The sequence below is a fragment of the Vicugna pacos genome, chromosome 19 (genome assembly GCF_048564905.1).
Source record: "Vicugna pacos chromosome 19, VicPac4, whole genome shotgun sequence".
NCBI classification, from domain to species: Eukaryota; Metazoa; Chordata; class Mammalia; order Artiodactyla; family Camelidae; genus Vicugna; species Vicugna pacos.
In genome coordinates this window covers 28,590,906-28,603,622 of record NC_133005.1, presented here as the reverse complement: position 1 = coordinate 28,603,622, position 12,717 = coordinate 28,590,906, and the positions used below count along the sequence as shown (strand labels likewise).

At 49.1% G+C, this 12,717-nt stretch overlaps 1 protein-coding gene across 2 annotated transcripts in view; it reads right to left on the bottom strand.

The window, feature by feature from the left end:
* Positions 1–4,841, bottom strand: part of BPI (bactericidal permeability increasing protein) — a 28,037-nt gene extending 23,196 nt beyond the window's left edge. For both annotated transcript variants that reach the window (XM_031687834.2, XM_006202551.4), the window contains exons 1-3: positions 4,631–4,841; positions 1,984–2,098; positions 564–692 (exon numbers count right to left, since the gene is read on the bottom strand). In XM_031687834.2, coding sequence (XP_031543694.2) covers positions 564–692; positions 1,984–2,098; positions 4,631–4,760 — 374 coding nt within the window. In that variant the 5' untranslated portion in view covers positions 4,761–4,841. The remainder of the gene's footprint in view (positions 1–563; positions 693–1,983; positions 2,099–4,630) is intronic.
* Positions 4,842–12,717: the final 7,876 nt, after the last annotated feature.

Below are 12,717 nucleotides of genomic sequence, written 5' to 3'. Positions count from 1 at the left end.
CGAAAGACCTAGAAGGCCTTATAAGAGAAGGCAGATCCACACTCCTCTCCTCACCAAAGTACCTCCTCCATTTCCTCCGTGGATTCCCCACAAAGGGGAAGTTGCTAAAGTCACTAATCAGTCTGAGCCACTATCACTGGTGCATAAGGTCTCTGTGGTGAGAGACCAATACTTAGATTCAGAGTTGTCATTTGGATGATTTACCCCAGTTTTCTAGTGTATGAGTTGTTTTAAGCCACTAAATTTGGGATGGCTTGTTACACAGCAATAGCTAACTGATAATGGGATAAATCAAAGGTCCCACTTAGCCTTCCATCCTAAGCCCCGGGAACCAACTCAGCCTTGCCAAGGTCCTGCATTGAGATGTAGACAAATGCTCAGTTATTAACCAAGGGTTATGTTGAATCTTCTTTTGTGAAAAATTCCCCCTGGAACCCTGAGGGGACAAATGGTGATGCTCAAGGCAAAAACTGGGCCTTCCTGAGACCCTGGCTCTCATCCCTTCTGAATGTCACCCAGAGCTCACCCCCAACACTCAACAAACGCCAAGCTTGGAAACGCACATGAAATTCTTCTGTGCCTTCCATTTCCCACTGATCTTGATACTGGCATCTTTGATAGAGAGATCAAGGCCCTGATTAGGCGATGGTCTTATCTGGGAACTGGGAAGCTTGAATCCACGGATAACCATGCTGCAAAAAAGAAATGTTCGGTTAGCCTCATGGGTGACCACAAGAGGACGTGGTCAATGGTCCGTGCAGACTCATTTCCCACCACCCCGGCCCTTTACCCCATTCATTCCAAGAGAGCCCGGAAGCCTCGAGAGCGGCCTCGAGAGCTCTGCAGCTAGGCTTTAGAGTCAGACAAACCCGCATTTGAGTCTTGCTCCTCAGTTGACTAGTGTGTGAGCCTGAGTACATCACTTAATTGTCCTGAGCCTCAGTTTTCCCAATCGTAAAATGGGCACAATCATCTCTACCTTGCAGAATGTGGGGTGATCAATGAAGGTAATGGATGTCATTCTATTGACTACAGAGTCCGTAAAGGGCAGAATGTGTCTGTCTTTTTTCATTATTGTAGCCAAGCCTGTTGAGTCAGACACAGAGTTAAGTGCTCAGAAATGTTTGTTGAAGGATTGGGTGCAAAAAATTCTTTACAGGACATCTGTAGGTTTTCTCCCCAGCACCCATACACCTCTCTTGTGACAACAGAGCTGCATTTTAGTTTGGGGGACCCTTCCCCGCATCCATTCCATGTTGCTCCAAGGAAAGTTGACTCCACCACCATCTTCAGGGGGTGAATGGAGCTTGTGACTTCAGTGCAAGCTCATTCGCATATTCTATTTCCCTGGCCACAGTGATTGGTTCAAGAGTGCGTACGGAATCTAAGATGGACAATCAGAGTGAATCTTAGGGGTTTTGCTTGAGCTATAAGGAGAAAGAGCCCTCCTTCCACCAAGCTGGGAGTGGCTGAGGAGATGCTGGGGGCCCTCTTGCCCCTTTGTGGGGATACCCTACACAAGAATTAGCCCTCCCCAAGGGAAGGGATGCTGAGAGGTGGCAAGAGAGAAACATGGTCCAGTGACACTTGAGACTGCCTCAAGCAGAACCTGAAGCCAGACCATTCCAGGGACTTCTCAGTTGTGGGAGCCGGCAAACTCTGGTTCAGGCCATTTTGGATTAGGTTTTTTGTCCTTGAAAATTCACCACCTCCCCCCTCAAATCCTAATTAATATACAGGCCTGGCACAGTTTTGAGATTCACAACACATCTCCCCAGGAGTCAAGGTGAGTGTCTGAAAGAGTTTTTGTGGCTTCCTCCACCCTTAGCCTAGGGGACTGTATCCCCTTGGGATGGTAGAAACACTGGCTTTGGGATCTTAACTTCTCTGAGTTTAGGAATTTGTGGTCCTGGGATTCGAGGTCTTGGTGGCCCCCAAATACTACGCTCCTGCACACCGAGGATGGGGCGGGACAGGCCTTACCTGTAGAAGCTATATTGCCCTTTCCCGAGGTACTTGACCTTAAAGCTTCCTGAGAAGGGCGGAATCGTGATCTTCTCCAGCTCCTTCTGCAGAATCATCACTCCCTGCTGGCAGGCTGAGCGGAGAGAGCAGGGCCACTGGTCAGAGGCACAGCCAGTTCGTGGCAGGGACGGTGGCATCGGAAAGGTCTAAAGCAGGGCTCAGCTGAGGTTTTTTGTCAAGGGTCAGAGAGTAAATATTTTCGGCTTTATGGGTCATAGTGTCCCTATCACAGCCAGTCGGCTCTGTCTTTATGCACAAAGCAGCCGTAGACAATACGTAAATGAATAGGTGTGGCTGTGTTCCAATAAAACTTTATTGATCGACACTGAAATTTGAATTTCGTATTGTTTTCACATAGCGTGAGATAGGAGTCTTCTTTTGATTACTTTTTCAACTGTTTAAAAATGTAAAAGCTAGGCTCAGTTCCTGGGCCACACAAAAACATGTGTTGGCCCAGATTTGACCTGTGGGCTGTAGTTTGCCAACCCCTAGTTTAAAATATCACCCCCGAAATCCCCAGTCATGCATCCTTTGGGTTTTATTGAACACCTGCTCTGGGTTCTGCCCTCACTGATACTCCATCTCTCCGGCTTGTGGACTCTCTCGCCACAGGACTTTTGCACATTACATTCCTGCTGCCTAGAAGACCCTTCCCTTCCATCTTCACCTGATCAACTTCTAGTCAATTCATTCATCACTTCCTCTAGGAACTTTCTCTGGGAAAATAATGAGAAAGCTCCCCCTTGCTATCATTCTCATGGTGCTGTGGGCATCTCCTTTGGAGCTCCCACTACCATTGGTAATCATGCATTTATTCACAAGAGTTTTTGATTCATCTCTCTCTCCTCTACTAAGCCTCCCAAGATCGGTGGCAGATGTCCCCTGCACTTACCACTGTGACTGGAACTTAACATCTGTTGGATGAATAAATGAATGAATGTCCCAAGGTCAGGAATTCTGCTAACTATTACATAGTTAACAGCACCAAAGAACTAATTAAAAGGCAAACATGTTAACTGAGAAGGAGTGAATAGTATGATGAGGGACCCCAGGGTTTGTGTTTTCCAGGAGCCAGTTAGGAAATAATAATAGTAATCCTAATGACATTTAGCAAGTTCCTACTCTGCACCAGGCATTGTTCTGGGCTCTGCACATCTATTAAGTCACTGAATCTGAACAATCCTAGGTCCCATTACTACTCCCAATTCACAGATGGGGAAGCTGAGACCCAGAAAGGTGAGCACACAGCTGACAGGTGATGCAGGCAGGATTTGAATGCAGGCTTCCTGGTCCCAGAGCCTGCATTTTATTTTTGAATCCCTTGAGAAAAACTTTCTGGGGATTCAAAAGTAAACAATGCATATATGGTCAGTGCCCGGAGGAAAAAGACGATATGGGAGGACCAGGATCTGTGGGTCTGCAGGGGCCACGCCCAGGGCCCTCATGCCAAGCCCAGGACATCTTCTGAGGGCGCTAGGGAGCCACTGAATAGCGGGAATAAACAGGGAAGGACATGAACAGATTTGTTGCAGTTCAGAAAACTCGCCGATTGCCATGTGGGGTGTGAATAGAAAGAGAAACCAAGGCTGCTGTGACAGACATTGAAGACGTCTGGGCTTCAAGGAGCCCAAGCTTCTGCTCCCGGGAAGCTTCAGGGCCACCCCAGCCCTGGGCACAGAGGAGGGCCATGACTCCTTTCTCCTAGCTCACATGAGCCTTCAGTCTGCAGCCCTTGGGTCTCAGAGGTGTCCTTCCCAGGCTGGGGTAGGAGTTCAGGGATGGGACACCAGGTGCCCCGAGGCCTGTCCTGATCCCCCAGGGGTACACCAGCCGCTGAGGTTCTGCCTTCAACTAGGTCTGATCCCCCTGGTGCCAGCCATTCCCCGCTGCTCTGCAGTTCATCTCTCTGCTACTGAGAGGCAGCATTGAGCAGCCCCAGGTGGGGACATCAGACAAGACCAGAGCTCAGACCCAGGCCACCCACATCTTGAGTCCCTCCTCCAAGTTTGTCTGCTCATCTGTGAATGTTGCTGGTAACAGCACATCCTGTTAGCACAGTGCCGGGCCCAGAGCTGAGCTGTTCAGGGGGCTGCTTCGGGTCACTCTCTCGTCTGTCTGGGCCCGGATGAGTGGCCTGGGGGACCCTCTCTGGGTCACCCAATGGCTGATGTGCACAATAAGGCTGCCAAGCCCCTACCCTGGGGGAGACCATTAAGAAGGGACCACACGCCTCTCTTCAGTTCTGCCCACACATAAGACTGAGCCAGGAATCTTGAGGCAAATGGCAGGGCTGAGAACCATCTTGGGAGGAAGTGCAGGGCCCGGAAACCCGTGTTGGGTATTGGGTAGAGTGAGGGACCGTGAGGGGCCTGAGCACTGGGCTCAGAGTCCTCCAGCCCCAGCGCTGCCCCTTCCCAGCTCTGTGACCATGGGCAACTCCCCTGGCCTTCCTCATAAAACAGGGAGGCGAAGAGGAGCTCCTGAGAGGAGCTGTGAGCAGGCCAGACAATGGATTTAAAGGGCTGCACACAGCAGGTGCTCAATCAGTGCTCCTTAGAGGGGTGGGTGGGCAGTGGGAGGGGAGGGAAGGAAGGCATCCAATTACCATAGTCCAGACCCTTCTGGGTGATCCTGGCCACGACGCCGGGGTTGGGGCTCGCTGTCACGGCTGTGCCCAGGGCGGCCAGCACCACCAGGGTGGCCCACCTCAGTGTGCTGTCAGGGCCCCTGGCCATGTCTTCGTCCTCCAGAGCTGCCAGAGCCTCGAGGCCTTGGAGGGGAACCAGGGACCTGTGAAGGAGGCAGCTGGGGAAACGCAAGTCAGTAAAATGTGGAAAGGAGGAAGGAGCAGCAGTGGGGGCGGGAGAGGGGGAGGACACCGGCCTGCGGTTCCCCGGTTCCCCACCGCGGTCGGGCCACAGCCCCAGAGGCCGCCAGAGAGGAGCCTGGGAACTGTGGGGGGGAGGGGGGAGACTTCTGGCTCTGGGCATCGTTCCCCAGCCTAAGCACCCTGTCCCCCTCCCTGAACCCCTACCCTAATCCCTCCTCCTAAGGACTTCCTTAAAGCTGGGTGGTGGGTACATCAAAGTTCATTATATTTTTCCTTATTTCTTTAACGCTGTATTGGGGTGCAATTGACAAATAAAATTGTATACAGCTGACCCTTGAACAACACGGGTTTGAGCGGTGCAGGTCCACTTTCAATACATACATACCGCAGGACTACATGACCTGTGGTTGGTTGAATCCGTGGGTGTGGAAGCTTGGATACAGTGGAACTGTGTATATGCATGGCCGACTATAAGTTATACCTGGATTTTTGACTGCTGGGGAGCGGGAGTCAGTGTCCCTCACCCCCACATTGTTCAAGGGTCAATGGTACATTCAAAGTGTACGACGTGATAATTTGATATATGTCTACATTGTGAAACCATTGCCACAATCAAGCTAAGTAACACATCCATCACCTCACATAATTATGATTTGTGCGTGTGTGGTGAGAATGCTTAAGAGTGACTCTCTTGGCACATTCCTAGTATACAATACAGTATTCTTAACTCGACTCACCATGCTGGACACTAGATCTCCAGAATGTATTCATCTTATAAATAAAGTTATATTTTTCTCTCTACTTTTGATTTCCTTGACATTTTCCTTAGCAAAACATTTAAGAAAACAGAAACTTTAGCATCTTCTTGTCCTGAAAGGCAAAAAGGATAATAATTAAATGCTCAGATTTTGCAATCCAGTATCTTAACTGTGGTTTTACAACTCAGCTATGCCACCTGTCTGAACCTCAATTCCCTCTCTGTGAAGTGGGGCTAACCAGAGCACCCTCCCTCTCTGGATTATTGTGAAGACAGAAAGGGCTTTAAACCATATGCGTTCTTAGCACAACATCCCTGTATAATATGCCCACAAATGGTAGCTATTAATGTCACTCTGACTTTAAAAGTAATCCATGTTCATTGGCCAAAATTTAAGAATCAAGAGAATAAAAATTACATGTAATCCCCAATTCCAGAGATGACAAGCAGCAATGTATTTTAGAGCCTTTCTCTCCCGTGAGACCCCCGTTTTGGTAAGCAGAGGTAGAGTGTGCTTTTTTCCTAGCAAAGATACATGGGCTCACATTGGTCAGTTTTGCAGTTTCCTGTTTTCAACAAACAGTATGCAGTGTTCTTTCTCCTTCTACACGCCCTGCACTGGATTTCACTGCTTCCTCATCCTACAGTTTTTTTCATCCAGCTTTCGTTTTTATTCCTTTTTACCCCTTCCTTTGACAGATGTGGAACCTGAGGCTTTGAGAGAGGAAGTGTCCTCCCCACAGTTGTACAGCTAGCTGCTAGCAGAGCTGGGATTCAAACACGGACCTCCAGACACCTCCCACACCAGCCCGAGTCCTTATGAGCCTCGGGGGCTGGGGGGATGTCAGCACACACTTCCCACCCCTACCCGGCCCCACCCAGCTTTCCAGACGGGTCTCTTCCGCTCAGCCCCTGCCCCTCCCTTTGCAGCAGCCTCAGGCCCAGTGTGGGCGGGAACCCTGCCGGGCAGCCAGCACCATCTCCATGGTGATGAGAGGAAGGGCGGCACTGTGGAGGCGGAGGCCAGCTTCTCTCCCTCAGAGTCCTCATCAGCCCCCTGGCGCCCTGTCTTCTCAACTCTGATTTGATGAAAGTCAAATGAGACCCACTGAGCCAAGAGGCCATGAGACCTCCTGAGTGTTTTCTTTTTTCTTCTTTTTTCCTGGTTCTAAAAGGGTCTCCCTTCCTGCCCCCAACTGCCACAACAAGAATCCTTCTGGCTGACTTAAGAATGGAAACAGTGGCCATGTACAAAGCATTTACTATGTGCCAGACACTTTACATGTATTATCTCCAAGCCTAAAACCTGTGAGGGAGGGGTTATTATTCTCCGTTTTGGAGATGAGGAAACCGAGTCACAGAGCAATGATGTCCCTGTCATGGTCACACTGCCTTTCATAGGAGAAGACTTCTTCCCACTATCCGGGACAGTTGCCAGGAGAACTTGTCACCCTAGGTTCTCACCCTAATTCTACCCTTCTGTGCCCCCAGACTCAGGTGTCTCTATCTGGACAAGGGAAATAGCCAAAACACAGAAACTGATGATTTGTCAGAAAATCAGATTTTTGAAAAGCTATCTTATGCCATTTTGAACCCCTGCAGCTCTAACTTCTCCAAACTCCTGAGTCCCCTGGGTCCAGGCAGATGTTGCATCTGTGAGGGTGTCAGACAGGAAAGGAGCATTAAGAGGAAACTCACATGATGATGACTTAACATTGTCACAAAGTCAGAATCTTAAAACCAACTGGCAAGTTTCTGGCTAAGCCAGCTCCACTGGCTTCCCTTCGATTCCTCAGGCTCAGCCAACTCCAGATGAGTTCATCGGGGACTTCTGGCCTCCTTTTCAGTCCTGCCACTGGCCATGCAGGTGCCCCACTGCTTCAGTCTGACTTGATTTTGAACGAATGACAATGTCTTCAAACCAAGGAACAAAAATCCTCAACTCACATTGGCTTCAACAATAAACACATATAATATCTCAGAGAAGTCCAGACAGGGCAGGTGTGAGGTACTGATTGATTCAGCAGCTAGCAGACATTTACCATCTCTCCTCTTGTCTGCTCTGCCATCCTAGTATCTCAGATTTAGCTTTGCACTGGCTCCTTTCATTGTGGGAAAGTCAAATTCACATTTTATGGCAAGATGAGAAAAGTTCAAACAAAAAGTCTTCTCTGCCCTTTAGCCTTCTCTCTCACATCTACTGTGCATTGTGCATCTGCATTGACCAGATCTTCCCCATCAGCAGAAATACCTGCTCAGCCCTAAACAGCCACATTCTCTTAGCATCAATAAGACAACTCCTTAAAGATAACATTCCTTCTTGATCTTGTAAGAGGGTCACGTGGCCCGTCATCTTGTACTTGCAGGCCTGGATTGTGTAAACTGTCAAAAAAAAAAATACAACACATCATCTAATGTATAGCCTTCTGTCTCAAAAAACTTACGTAACTGTGTTTTGACTTCTAATGGCTCAAACAGTTCTCAGAGTTTTCTGAGAAGCTGTTTCTGGGTTATAATCTTCAATTTGGCTCTAATAAAATTTTCCATTTCTTTCTTAGATTGACAGATGAATTTTTCTTTGACAGTTGCAAGACGGCTGCAGCCGCTCCAGCTATTGCATCTAAACAGTCTTTTAACAGTGTTTCCTCCTCCTCCTTCTCCCCTTCTTCCTCCTCCTTTTCGGTCTTTTTATTATTGTTGTAAGATATTTCAAATCTATAGATGACTAGACGACCCGGGTTTATAAAATCTTATCATTATGCCATATTTACTTCTTGTAGTTTCTCTAGTTCTATGAATTGTAACACATGTATAGCCATGTGTAACTAGGACCACAATAAGAATATAGAATAGTTCCGTCATCCGCTCAAACTTTCTCCTGCTATCCCAACTCAACATGGCTTAAATCATAGGGAATTTAGATGTGAGATGGGTCAGCAGGAATTAATAGGTGGGATGAGTCAAGAGTGGTTAATTCAGGGGCTGGTTCTGCCCATCTTTCTAATCTGTGGTCCTTAGGGTGTCAACTTTTTCCAGACCTGGCTTCATAGTCCCTGCTTTCTATGTGTGACTCTGTCAAGTTCTTTGATCCTTCTGGAATTTGGGTTCCTCATTTAAATATGGAGAAACAATGCCCATCATGGGGGTTGTTCTGAGGATTAAATGAAATAATAGATGTGAATCAATCTGCATGGAGAAGGGGCTCAATAAATAGTCATAATTTAACCTTCAAACTAGTCGGCTGGAGAGTCCTGGAGCCCCCAGGAAAACACACTAGGGGCACCACAAACTGGATGCTGGGTCCTCTGGTCATTGGGCTTGGGCTGGACATGTGCAGAGGGTGAGGAATCCATGGCTCAGTCGCCTCCAAGAGCCTGTCACTCGGCCAGGCCAGATGCTATGGGGAGAATCAGCCACTCCCAGCGCAGCAGGGCAGTTAAGAGCATGGACTGGAAACCTTCCTGATCTGGGCGCAAATCCCAGTTGGCTGGTTTCCCGCTCCATGAGTTTGATTTGTCCCTTAAACTTGCTGAACCTCAGTCACCTCATTTGTCCTCAACCTCCATCCTCAGGTGCCCACACTCCATCTACATAGGACCAGATGCTCAGGTGTTATGATGAGACATCTGTGTGGTCAGCTGAGCCCTGCCCCCCAGCCCCTGTTCCTCCAGCCCTGTCCCTCCTTCACCACCCCGTCCCCCTCCTCTGCGTGTCTGACTCCTGGTGCATGTTGTCGGTGACTTTCTGTCCTGGTTTGGGGATGCAGGAATGGTGGTGGGAGGTGGCTCGTGGTGGGTACTGGGGGTGGAAGAGAGAAGAGAAATAGGGCCTCATGGAGATCAGGCCCCAAGGTGTAGCATTTAAAAGGCAATCAGAGAATTATATTCAATATCTTGTAATAACCTCTAGTGAAAAAGAATTTGAAAAAGAACATATGTAAGTGTATAACTGAATTACTATGTTGTACACCAGAAACTAACTCAACATTGTAAATCAACTATACTTCAATAACAAAAATAGGCAGGGGGGATGATATAGCTCAGTGGTAGAGTGCATGCCTAGCATGTACAAGGTCCTGGGTTCAATCCCCAGTACTTCCATTTAGATCAATAGATAAACCTAAATTCCTGCCCCCCCTCAAAAACCCCAAAAGGCAATCAGACATTTTGCACCATGGGGATAACCTCCTGAGAGGGTATCTCCTCTACCTTGTTGTACTGAAAAATGTCTCTTTCTGAAACTTGAGTCTCATTAAAAAAATCCCTTTGGGTACCCTAGTCCTGGAGGGGAGAGCAGACCTTTCTCATGGTATTACTATTATTATTACTACTATTATTATTGTTACCAGTGCAGTCCTAGATCACAACATATATTCAATAGTGAAAGAATGGCCAGAACCCAGAGCATAAATTCCAGAAAATAAGTGTTTAGGGCTTAAGAAGGATAAGCTCAGCCTGACCTGGCAATCCCCAAAGGCTTCCAGGAGGAGGTGAGAACTGACTTTGATCCTAGGGCAGCATCCTCTGGGCTGAGAGAAGGAAGGCCACTTCTGAGCCTGAAGGCATTGGCCTTTCAGGAAAGACCGTTTCTGGGGAGAGCTGAAGGCCCAGGGAAAGGGAAACAAAGCGCAGCTGCTCTCCCAGGGGGCAGCGGGGAGGGGACTGCCATTCTCACTTCTCCTTTCTCTCTGGAGAACTTGGCCTGGTTACAGTGTTGGCTCTAGCAGACTGGGCCTCCTCCAGCCCCAGGGAGGACCCCAGGAAGTAAAGCAACACACAGTTGCCAAATGTCCAAGAAACACCTGGAGGGGCTTCCCCTCGGCTGCATTAGGAAATAGGTGTGTGTGCTCGGCCAGCCCCGGGTGGAGCCCCAGGGACCTTCCCAGAGAGAACAGTTGCTGCTACAGGGCAAACCGCTGCCGCTTGGCCCTGCCCTATAATGGTGAAAGCAAGGGCAGGGGACACAGGGGAGGCCAGTGAGGAGCAGGGCTTGGCTTTGAGCCCAGGTTTGCCTCTACACGGATGAGTGAACTTGGACGAGTCTTTGCTCCTCTCTGGGCTCCAGGGACCTCATCCATATGAGCAACCTTGTCTTTGGAGGGCTTAAACCACACCAGCAACCAAGCCCTTGGCCAGTGTTCCCTTTTAATCATCCTCAACCATCCCTGAAAGTAGGTATCATTGGCTCTATTTCATAGATGAAAAAATTGAGGCTCAGAGATGTTAAGTAGCTTGCCTGAGGCCACACAGCTGAGAAGTAGCCTATGGAAGTGGAGGGCTTCAAAAGGAGGGGAGGGAGCAATTCCTGTGGGGTTTTGTGATGGAGTTGACTTGGGAACGTCAGGACTCCCTGAGAAATGCGTCCCCCTTTGGGAGAAGGCCAGGCCAGTTGAAGAAAACAGGTAAGCAAAGGAACTGGGTAAAAATCCCCAGGGGGCTGCAGTGTGAGATCGCAAGGCGGGGAGGAAGAGACGGGGACTGAGCCATGTGGTCACGCAGTGGTCAGAGCCAGGTGACCACACCCAAGTTTTTCAAGTATGGAGGTCCTCTCGTGATGAGTGTCAGGTCTGCAACCAGTAGGTTGAGAAAAGCCACTGCAATTTAGTGACTCTTTCAAATGAATTTGCATTTTTTGAGCTCAGGTTGTAGGGACGTTTGAAATGAGGGGCCAGGGACATGTTCTGATGATATTTGATAGTTGGGCTAAGGGGCCTCACAAGCCTAAAACTTGCCCTGCCAGATCCCTGCTCCCCCACTCCACCCCCCGTACACCTGGGGAGCTGAACTCAGAGACTGTCGTGCTCAGAAACAAAGTAGTGATTCACCGGCAGCTGGGCCAGTGGCCAATGGCTGAGGCTGGGCCGGAGCACAGAAGGCAGGGGGCCAGGTCTCTTCCCAAGGCTCATCTCGTCCCCTCCTAGCTCTTGGCTGTCTTGGGTGGAGGAAGAGATGGGAAGAAAGCCAGAATGAGCTTGAGTGGCTTACTGGTCGTGTGGCACAGAGTAGAAGAACTGAGAAAGGGTATTTGGGTGTGTGTCCCTGTAACCAAGAGATCCTGCCCACCAAAAAACCAAGAGCCTGGCACTGTTCTAGAATCCAGCCAATCTGGGGAGCAATTCCAAATTCCTAGTGGGAGAGGGGAGGATGGTGAGGGCGGGGAAGCAGGTGGGGCTGAGAGTGTGTCTTGCCCTCCTTAGGGACGTGTGCTGGCCTCCAGACAAGGCTTCCAGACTATTCGCTTTTGCAAACCCTTTGAAGGAATTCAGAGCCTCCATCCCCACCCCTACCACAGCCTGAGGCCAAGACTATCTTGGTGACAGTTGGAGCTATTAAAGGATTTTGAGCAGAGGTGTCACATGATAATATTATTTTTATCTTAGATGGGATGTATCGGGCACTAACTCTGCGAAAGGCACGATGCTACATGTACCTCAATTAATTTTAATGACGTTCACTCTGCCTTCAGTGTAAAGGCCCGGAGAATTTCCTGTGATTCCTTAGGTCAAACTTTTATCCTTTCCATAAATTCCTTTTGCAGCTTAAATCACCCACAGCTTTCTGTTGCTTGCCATTAGGAACCCTGATTAGAACAATACCCATAAGTGTGTGTGCGTGTGTGTGGTGCACATGTGGATCTGCGGTGACCACGGTGGTAAGAACCACAGGGTACTGGGTTCTGTTCTCGGGTGTCTAATAGTCTGAAGGTAGAGGCCTCTTTTCTGAGAGAAGGGGGCAGACAAGCATTTACAAAATGCTTCCAGGTGTCGCATTTCATTGAATCCTGTCTACCTAGGAAGAGGTTAATGTTTGTGTTTTTACAGATGAAGACACTGAGGGTCAGGAAGGTTGCCAAGGCCTCAGAGCTACTAAGGAGTAGGTAGAACTAAGGACACATCCAAACTCTGGCGTCCTCCCACCATACCCACTGTCGGTCCCAGCGAGCTCCCGGAGGTACCTTGAGGACTCAAGGTGGGAGACTGGCCCAGGGGGGTCTTCAAAAGGGGCAAGTGTTTGCCAGCAAGGGGTGCTGTGGTTTCTATAAGCCCACCAAAAACCCTGGCTGGACTGGTGAGTACCAATCCTTGCCCCATGTGCCTCCCCAGCAC